This window comes from Thamnophis sirtalis, unplaced genomic scaffold, assembly GCF_051295495.1.
Source record: "Thamnophis sirtalis isolate CommonGarterSnake01/CBP01778 unplaced genomic scaffold, rThaSir2_p1.2 scaffold_1, whole genome shotgun sequence".
NCBI lineage: Eukaryota > Metazoa > Chordata > Lepidosauria > Squamata > Natricidae > Thamnophis > Thamnophis sirtalis.
In genome coordinates this window covers 77,776,880-77,787,470 of record NW_028261381.1, presented here as the reverse complement: position 1 = coordinate 77,787,470, position 10,591 = coordinate 77,776,880, and the positions used below count along the sequence as shown (strand labels likewise).

Here is a 10,591-nt window from a genome sequence, read left to right as displayed (position 1 = left end):
TATTAGAATTGTAGGAATCTCCAAACTTTTGGGTACATTATTAGAAAACAGTTGCCTGTTCATGATTTTGGAAACTTTGAGGTTTGGTTTCCTCTTTCTTGCTCTGCTTGGATTTTTTTTCACCATTTATTCATATGCTGACTTTTTGCAAGCATTTATATCATGAGCTGATAGCTGAGCACTACTTTGGATTCAATGGGGAAAAGGTACTTTTGCAGCACATGGCCCCTGTTGGCAGTCCCTTGAAACAACTATGTCTTCCCAGGATGGCATGGGTGCTTTCTAGGGCTACAGCATAGTGCTGGAAAAGAAACATTTGGTGATGGATGCTCTGTGAGTGCCCATGCTATCACCAAAGTACCTTCTTCTCTGTGAATCTAAAGGGACACAGGACTACCCTATCAATTGACCAGTTACAAATGACAAGTCTAATATTTTTCATGACACCTATTAAAGAAAACTTGATATACAGTATATCCTCGGATCTAACAGGTTTTCACTTCCCATAGAAAGTTAAGAATTTAGGTTACTGTGCTGAAATTACTCAATCGATACTTGTCTTGGAAGAAAAGACTGTGATTGTTTTTCATTGCCTTCACTAGACACAGAGCAAAGCTGAATGCATGGGAAGTCACACTCAATTCCATAAATTTCTTTAATAGTCCAGCTTAAATAACTACGAACTTTAGTTGATTGGAATGAAATCCAATGATGATGGATCAAACCAAAACTCAATTTCTGTCATAGAAGCAACACTGGTGTTTACATTAGACAGATACTGTAAGTTATCTTCAGAGGTTTACTTAAATCAAGAAAGTATACAAAAGTGTCATTAGGGTTTAAATTCAGGTATTGTAGCAGAACTGACTATGTTGAAAATCGATGGGACAAAAAATAAATAAAAGCAGAGCACTTTTGCTCATTCATTCAGCAGAGTTTTAAAAAGATGTTTGCTAGTTAATGAGTTCAGAGTTGTTCTGTTTTGACTTGCTATTTTGGGGCCCCCAAATTATGGCTTTCAGTTGCCGAGTATGTTTGTGGTTGAACAATTCTTGCTGCTGGGTTTATGTCATGCCTTTGTGTTTACAGTCAATACTGTGTGCTTCTGAGGTCCTGGATGAGCATCATTTTAAATAGCCTACCAACAAATAGTGCAGGCTTCTTACTTGCCTATTTGCTCAAGTATATTTGGAACAGGTCATTTGTGGGGAGAAAACAGGTGACAACGAGAATAAGCTTCCCATATTGTTCACTCACATCTATGGAAAGTCCTGGTCCTTCTTCTGTGCAGATCAGAAGCCAGTTTCGGATAGCTTTGCCAGGACATATTTGCCCTTTCGATCCAAATTGTTCTTACAATGGATAGAGTACCAAAGGAACGAAGTTAGTATCATCCCATAAATCTAGACAAAATAAATAAATGAAAAGGAAACAAACATTTGAAAATATATAGGTTAAATAGAACATTTCTCCACTGCTCTTTCAAGCTATGAGAACAGCAGTAACAAAATGCAATTACAACAAAATCAATCTTTTGAACTAGGAATAGAGTACTTTTTTTAGACCAAAGTCCATATTTTCTCATGGATAGATAATTTGTTGGAGGATGCATATCAAAGCCAGAAGTGTGTGTCACCCACCATATCCATACCACACACAACATCTATCCATGCATCCTTCTCCAGACACAATGCATTTTATCTCCTTTTCTTCATCAATATATAAAAATGCTGAATTCATTGTATAAGGTCAAACAGAATGGATTGGGCTTGAAATGACTGAGAAAACAAAAGTCTTTCAGAAAAATAAACTAAAAGATAATTTTTACTTCTTCCAGGTCAAGTCTCCGTACTCCTGGAATGTATGGCCAAAAAATCCTTCTAATCTAAGCAATTGGAGAACCAACCACTGCTATTCAAACCAGCTTTAAATTGTCCGATAGAATATCTGCTGACTAGATCTCAGCTGGAATGGCCATTCCAGTGGGAAGAGGTAGTCGTTATGAATAGAAAAAATGCTGTTCAATAAATTGACATTGCATACCATTAGCAAAAAGGAGTGACTTGCAAAGCCTTGTTACGCCCTCAATAATTCCACGTAAAATGGAAAGATTAATGCAAGGAAGGAGGCAAATGTTCTTTCCAAAGGGGAGGATCAATACTTTATGTTCTTAAAACATAATTAGGAAATGTTGTAATCTTTCATCTTAATTCTTACACTGCTATTCCTTCTTTCTCCTCAAAGCAATTTCCAAGAAATCCATTTCTTTTATACCCTAATGCAGCTACCAGCAATTAAAGAAACCAATAATAAAATGCAATAAAAGTCTAAAAGAGAAGGGAGCAACAAAACAGGATAAAGCAGATGCAGACAATGCAATTATGTGTGTATGTGCATTTTCTGTCATGATATTAATCCTAAATCAGCCGCAAAATAGAATATGTGACACAGACTTTGATCCAATCATCATGATTTGGGGAGAAAAAAGCAAGGCACTAAAATACAGTGGAGTTTATCTTAAGAAACTGCAGTGGGAAACATTTTACCTGATCTCAGTGCCAAAATTCAAGTAGATTTTAAAAAATATTACTTATTAATTCATTTCTAATTATTTAATTATAAGACCTGACTTGTCTTGACATTCAAGCTTGGAAAAGAAATATCTATGTCAGACTGAGAATTAGAAATTATACCCCAACTTATTAGGGGGAGATATGATATAGTGAATGCATACAATATTGGCATATAAAATTTGCAGTCTAATCCAATACAGATCTAACTCAAATCCCACTGAATTTACTGAGGTTTCATTTTGCATTCAGGTGCATGGAACAGCAATGCTTCTCAGCTGATTGATTAAATTAATCCATTAGAAGAAGTTCTTGATCATTTAATATGCCATATTTAGTTACTGGACAATCTAATGCTGTTTTTAATTCATTAGCTTAAAAGAAACTATTGACAATTAGAGAGCAGGTGTTTGCACTTCCTTACATAAGCAGAAAATAATGCAAGTTTTAAAACATTGATTCATACTTGTGTACATAAAAATATTATTTTATAAAAAATATGTTTACATCTATGCAAATTTATGCAGGTCTGATTATGTAGATTTGTATTTATAAATGCAGTGGACTAATAATGGACCATTAGAAAACAAAGAGTTATATTTAAATCATCTAAAATCATGGCTGAATGATACTTTTATTATTATACTTTAATTATTATAAGCTAATACTATGGAGTTCTAATTGATCATTAATTGATTGGGTTCACACATCACATTAAGCCATAAACCTTGGTTCACAAGGCAGACTTCTGGGCTAAATTTAGTGCTAAACCAAAATTAAATAAATCACATTTTGGTTTAAAATGATGGGGTAGATCTCACTATGAAGCGTCGGAAAGATCAGAGAACACCAATTTGAAAACACTTCTGCTAGATCTAAGACAGTAATTCACTGATAGGGATCAGGGAAGGTTAATCTAGAAATGTCTGAAGATACTGTATTTACCAATAATAGAGCCGGAATTTCTTCTTTTCAAAAAGAAAAACTGTAATGGATAATAACCATGACAACCAAAATTATTTCTCCTTCCTCTCTGGTTGGGATAAGTGGAATGCTAGGAAGAAGATGACTTTCTGGTTTGGATAAGAAGGGCAAAGACTAGCCCAAGAACAATTCAGAGCATATTGAGTGTTTTATGGGGCTCTGAATTTGACCTTCAATGAGGATTTATTTATTTGTTTGTTTGTTTGTTTGTTTGTTTGTTTATTGGATTGATTGATGTGCCGTCCCTCTTATCCAGAGGTAACTCTTGGTGTCTTAGATGGCCATAGGGAACAAATCTGAATTCCAAACAAATAATTTATCTTTGCCAGTTCTTTTGGTTTAACCAAAACTTTAATTTTACTCAGTTTTTGCAGAACTTTAGTTCCATCTCCTTGCTCAGTTTGCAATGCTACTTCAACCAGAGGCAGAGGGAGGGAGGGAGAGATACTGGAACACAAAGAATTACCATGAAGAAAATTGTGATGGTCATCAGTACACAGACAATGTCCATATGTTTTTTCAGGAAGTATTTGATTTGTTGGAGACAATCCTGCAGTTTTAAAAAAATAGAATTAATATCCACTCACATGGGAGTAAACTCTTATTGAAACACATTGGACTTTACAGTTCTATCAGCCTTCATTGATAGGTTTCATCTCTACGTTATATTCCATACTTATATTCTTAGTCACATACTTGTTAATTAGGATTCAGGTTATTTTTTCCCTAAGTTTTATTGCTACTTTGTGGAGTGGAAAGAAAGAGATTTTTGTCTGGATAGTAAGGTGGATTTCCACTCAATTTCATGCACTATGATGCTCATTTCAATTCTGATGTATGCTTGAAATTAAGGTAGAATTCAGATTTTATGGTAAGATTAACATTTAGCATGATGTGTTGCCTGTCTGTTACAAATTGGAAATTATTTTCTTAAGTGAAACACCACTTAAAATGAAATTGAAAGATTTAGGAAAGGAAGTTAATAAAAGCAATTGCCAGGCCCAGATATTTGGCTCCTTGACAACCTATCAAATAAAATAAATTTTAAAAAATAAATAGGGAGCAGCACAGATAACAGCTCAGCAGACTCCGACCAAAAACATTTTCAGTTATTTTTTGAAATCAAACATTTGGAAAAGCTACCACTGAGGTCTGTAATGTTCATATTATTATATCTGTATTGCTGGCTAAATTTGCATTTTAAATTTCACAATTTAGAATACAAATGATCTTCAGAATAAAAATGAAGTTTCACTTAATTTAGGTGAAAGATGCTGTGCAGTTATTAAGTATTTTTGCATTACCTCAAATGCCTTCCTATAGTAGAAAGGCCTGTTAGGTAATTCAGAATTAATCATGATGTCATCTTACTATAGTTTGGGCTTTCTGTCTCGGTTCCATGCAAGAAAGCTAACAACAAAAAGAAGCCAGGTTGTATAGTTTGCTATGCTGACCATCTTAACCGGAAGAGGGTAAAACAGGAAGTGCAATATAATTACTTTTGCAATGGCTAATAATTATAATTAATTATAATTAACTATGATGCTGTATCTCATTCTGGCTTACAGGATAATATTATCTCATGGTGACTCTGACACATCATAATCTGGAGCTAAGAGTGAACATCTCTTTTTAATCAACAAATCAGCATGTTTCATCTTTGGGCTACAATTATCCATAAGTAGAAAGCCGATAAAACAAGAATGGTAGCATGTCTCCAGATCCAGCAATAGGAGAAACCAAAACAAAAGGCAGGCATCTAATTTCAGGGAATGAAACTTCTAGCATATTCTTTCCACGAATCTCCTCTCAGAAGGGAAGAACAAATAAATGTTCTTTAAAAAAGCTTTTTCAGTACAATCTCCCTCTGGCTCAACCACTGAGTTTTATGGAGGATCCAGATGCCCTCATAATTCATTTGTAATGGCCCTGTGTTTTCTCACTGCTGCATCTTTTTAATTAACTGCTGAAAGAGCAGATCACTTACTTTGGATTGCAGAGTCATTTTGTGTTTTGCAAAGCAAGTCCTTTCATCTCTCCCAGGGCTTCTCTAAGCTCACAAAACAAGAAGAGAGCCTACAAAGTACAATGTCCTTATTCTCTGACTAAATATGTGTAAGTTCTGGAAGTAAGACCGCAAATTACTGGAATTTGATTGAATTTTATTCACGTTTTAAATAAAATGTCAGGGTGAACACTGGAGCAGAGGAAATCCTACTTTTGTTTTAATGGAGAAAAGACTGACATACTTTACATTTTGTTCATTTCAGCTGTTCCTTTCCAGTAGGCTTAATAAAGCTACGAAGGTTTGTTTGTTTCTTAAAATTCCCATAAGCCTTCTCAAAAGGCAGTAAAAGAAGTTGATAATTCAGTGATGATAATGTATAATCAACCTTCCTACCATGGTACCATGAAAGCAATAATTTTAAGTCCTGCACCCTAGGGCTGCAAGATGATTTGCACACCCAAGTGTTATATGCTTCAAAAGTGCCAAGGATGCCATTTTTTCTGTAGTGCTGTTCCCAGGTCTACTATATTTTTTTGGAACTGTGCTTCACCCTATAGAGAAAGCTCAATGCCACGATGAAAGTGACAATCTTTATCACTGTATTCTAACCTCATGACAGCTGCTCAGAAGCTGGGGGCGGGGCAGGGGTCGGCTGCTATGGGTTTGCCCGGGTTTGGGAGAATCCATAGTTAACGTTATGACCAGTTCGTAGAACCTTCAAATCCCATCCCTGGCTGGTCCCACCTCTCCCTGCCCCTCCCAAGAGTCTCCACATGGCCCGTTTTGTATGCAAGGTAAGTGCAGGGCCCATGTGGAGGCTTGGGGAGGGGGGAAATGGGCCTCCTGGAAGGCCGCCAGAGGCTGGGGAAGGCAATTTTCGCTCTCCCAGAGGCTTGAGGACAGCTTCCGGAGCCTAGGGAAGGTGAAAATGTCCCCCTCTGCTTTGGTGCAGAAGGGCAACCAAGCCACACCCACCATTGCCACACCCACCCAGCAACCAAGCAGAGAACTCGCTGAAATTTTTGAAGTCTACCCCTGGGTGAGGGGGGATTCTGATGTTACTTCCATACTGTATGGAAAGTATCCCTGGGTGCCTGAAGAGAAAGGAATGGCCTCACAGTCCAGTGTTTTATTACCTCTTCTTCTATTTCCAGAATTTCTGATGTACACATTTCATCTTCTATGCTGTTTCTTTCGGCAAAGGCTGACTTCTTCCCACAACATAGAAACTAAAATAGAATTTTAAACATATTATTATTTATTTAGAAAAAAAACCCTAGATTGGAGTTGTTACAAGCTTTTGAGAAGGAATCTGCCCACTTTTGATTTTATTCCTTCTTTATTATTCTTTTACTTGATACTCTTTGGTTATTCTGATTTGTTCTTTCTTGTGGTTGGTAAAATCTTGATTGCAGTTGGTTACTCATGAGATTATTTATTTATTTAATTTGTATAATTGCCCACTTGTCATATGATTCTGGAGTGCTAATATCAAATTAAAAACCTCAAATTCACACAACATTAATAAAAACACACTGAACCCAGGGCAACTCATTTATATCCACACATGTAAACTTCGCAAATGGATTCACTTTATTTCTGGCGCAGTGCCAAAACCTGATGAAAGGCCAGCAAACAAGACAATCTGTATCTCAGATATATGCTGTGTCAGAGTTTGTTGCAGAAATCAAATCCAGAAAGCACAACTGATTCGGCAAGATTCATTAACTTCTCTTTATATACATAATAACACATGCAGTAATATATACAATAGCAAGAGTGGTGCTTCAGTTTCAGATCAGAGCATCAGACCAGTTTCGTTTCGTTTCAGAGCTTAATACAGACAAAGATAACCTCCTCTATACAGGGCAGTTAACCTAAACCTAAGCCACGCCCAGGGTCCTTGCTGCCCTCATTGGTTGACCTTTGTTACTATGTCCTATTCCAGCCAGTCCCCAATGGCTGACCTGTTGTTATGTCCTATTCCAGTTCATGAATATTCTGACATGTTGTTCTATAGAGTTGGGACCATAATAGAGAAGGGTTATCTTCTGGGTCCCATCATGTGACATTGTTTAACCGAAGAGACGTGCAGCACCTAACCTCGTCATATCTTGTGGAAAAAGAAAAGTTCTGCAAATAACCTGGTCCTGTGGCATGAAAGGCTTTGAAGGTAAAATCAGTACCTTGGTTATGTGGAAATATAGATATCTAATAGACATCTTGGGCTGATATTTGGCCTTAGCATGTTATGCAAATCTTGTTAGTTGCAGGACAGTAGGAAGTATTTACAAAAGCTCCCCCTCATTTCCCCACAAAAAGACTACATGCTTTATCTCCAGACACGCACACATAGAAGCCCAGTAAGACTTCTGATAGAAACAAATTAACTGTATTTGGGTCATTATGATTATTTAATGTAACCTTTTAATTTTTAATTTATTTAATTCAATAAACCTTCTTTCACTTTTCACTGAAGAAAAGAACGAGATTTATCTTATTTTTAGTTCAGGGCTGCATTTCTTAGCCCTTACAGACTTTAGAAGGACTCTGAGTGACACATGTGATAGTTTTCTATGATTGCATTTCATTAATTAGCCCAGTGGTCTGATAATTGCTTCTAGATTCTTCCCAGATTTCACAGTGATTAAAGGCAGCATAGAAGGGCCATCATAAAACTATATTTTCTGGTTCCCAACAAGCTTGGAAACAAACTCCTTTTATATTTTGTAAGTTCCTTTTTTTGTAAGTCACTGTTTTAGCAATGTGTTGCCAAAGATTCATAACAGAATCTAGGATTTGCAGTTATTTTTGAATACAACAATAACTATGCAATTATAAACATAAAATATAGCTATGAATTTTGAGTTCTAAAAAAAGTGAATTTTGTACAGAAAGGAGGCAAGAACTGTTAAGTATAAGAAACAGATATTTCTTACGGCCCTTGTTAGATATTTTTAAAAACAATCTGACAGGAAAATATTTCATTTAGTCACCTTTTGGAGAGGACTTGTATGTGACTCCTCCCTCCCTTTATCTTGCAGTATTTTTCATATATTCAGAATACTGCTATTTTTCATGCCTTATTCATTAGCTAGCCTCTCATTCAGAATTACTATGCTGAGTTGCAGATGTCATTCAGTTACAATGCTACATCTTATTTCCACTTTGCTTTGTTAGTTAGCTTCTATTGTAGATTCCTTGATAGGGTAAACTTTTTTCTCGTTTAGAAATATGCTGCACATGTAACAGTATGGGAAAAGTAGGAATTTGTATATTAATGATTAAGCAAAATAATTCTTTTGTCAAAGCTCTGAAGAGGTGAAAGCAACTCCAAATGAAGTACCAGAGAAAGGCCAATATAAATTTGAATTGATTGTGTAGGAAACAAAAGAGTTCAGTGGAATTATTGATGTTTGCTGTACTAATTATTGTTCCAGCTGCTAAACTATTTTCCCTAGCAAGCCATTGAGAAGAGTAAAAGACTTGCCACTGTTACAAAAAGCGGCATGTTTATGCCAAAGCTGATCACGTTGAAATGTCATTCATGGTATTGGACCTGGATACTTGAGAGACCGCCTGCTGCCAATTACCTCCAATAGACCGATTAGATCCCACAGATTAGGCCTCCTCTGAATTCCATCCGCTGGCCAATGCCGACTGGCGACCACTCGGAGGAGGGCCTTCTCTATGGCTGCTCCGGCCCTCTGGAATGAGCTCCCTGTGGAGATTCGAACCCTCACCACCCTCCAGGCCTTCCGCAAAGCCCTTAAAATCTGGCTGTTCCGACAGGCCTGGGGCTAATGAGTTTTTGTCCCCCCCTCGAATGGTATGGTTGTTGTGTTCTTTTAAATTGTGGTATTGTTTTGTTCGTCTTTTTTACTCCTTATTTGTACCCCCCCCCCTTGACTTGGGTTGTGAGCCGCCCTGAGTCCTCTTTGGGGAAAAGGGCGGCATAGAAATATAATAAATTCATTTCAATTCAATTCAAATTCAAATAGAGATTTGCCTGTGCCAATGCCAAGAATGGCATTGTATTCTCCCAAGCTTCTGGACTATTATTTTCTTTTTATACATGACACTATATTTTATATTTATTTGTATGGGGTTCCCCCTTCCCCCCTCCATTCTCTGAAATAAATGAAGGGAAATAAAAGGAATTAATATTTTCAGATCTCTTCAAGTCTCTTACAGAAAACAATTCAACGTTCTCCATTTAAATTAGTGGTAGAAATGCACTTATCTTGCATCAGATTATTCCCAAAGCATGATTAGTTTCATTTTATTGAAAATGTGAAAGAAATTCTGCTGAAATAAAATATTGGATATGGCCATTGGGAACTGGGGTTTTTTTTCAAAATGCCTCAGCCAGAGATCTCCTACATTGAACTGCCACTGATAAGTTGCTCATTGGCTATCTCAACTGGCAATTCTGGGACGAAAGAGTAAAAAATTAACTAAGCTGGGACAAAGCTAACCTATTCCAAAACCATCAGCAACTTACCATCTTGTGAATGGAATATAGCTCCTCTCTTCTGGTGCTGGAAATGTTGTTTCTCACATCTTCATAAACAACATCATATACATCAATCATGGCATTTTCCACCTACATAGATGATATTACCATTACAATGTGTGAATGTCAATAATTGGGTAAAATAAAATGTGGTTGGTATGCATTTACATGTTTTTGTGCATAGGGAATGGATCAGGGGTGAAATCCAGCAGGTTCTGAAGAACTGCTAGTAGAAACTGAGTAGTTCGAAGAACCGGCAAATGCCACCTCCGGCTGGCCCCAGAGTGAGGTGGAAATGGAGATTTTGCAGTACTTTCCCTTGGAATTGGGTGGGAATGGAAATTTTGCAGTATCCTTCCCCTGCCACGCCCACCAAGCTACACCATGCCTACCAAGACACGCCCACAGAACCGGTAGTAAAAAAAATTGAATTTCATCACTGGACTGGATACACTATTCTCAAATCCAAGGAAGTTCACCCACTTTTCCTCTGACCTTTGCAACACCTTCCTT

General features: G+C 37.0%; 1 protein-coding gene across 1 annotated transcript in view; it reads right to left on the bottom strand.

The window, feature by feature from the left end:
• Positions 1-391: 391 nt before the first annotated feature.
• The window catches only part of TSPAN32 (tetraspanin 32), a 33,353-nt gene continuing 23,153 nt past the window's right edge, over positions 392-10,591 (bottom strand). The window contains exons 5-8 of the mRNA XM_087720093.1: positions 10,067-10,168; positions 6,699-6,791; positions 4,021-4,104; positions 392-1,403 (exon numbers count right to left, since the gene is read on the bottom strand). Coding sequence (XP_087576219.1) covers positions 1,293-1,403; positions 4,021-4,104; positions 6,699-6,791; positions 10,067-10,168 — 390 coding nt within the window. The 3' untranslated portion in view covers positions 392-1,292. The remainder of the gene's footprint in view (positions 1,404-4,020; positions 4,105-6,698; positions 6,792-10,066; positions 10,169-10,591) is intronic.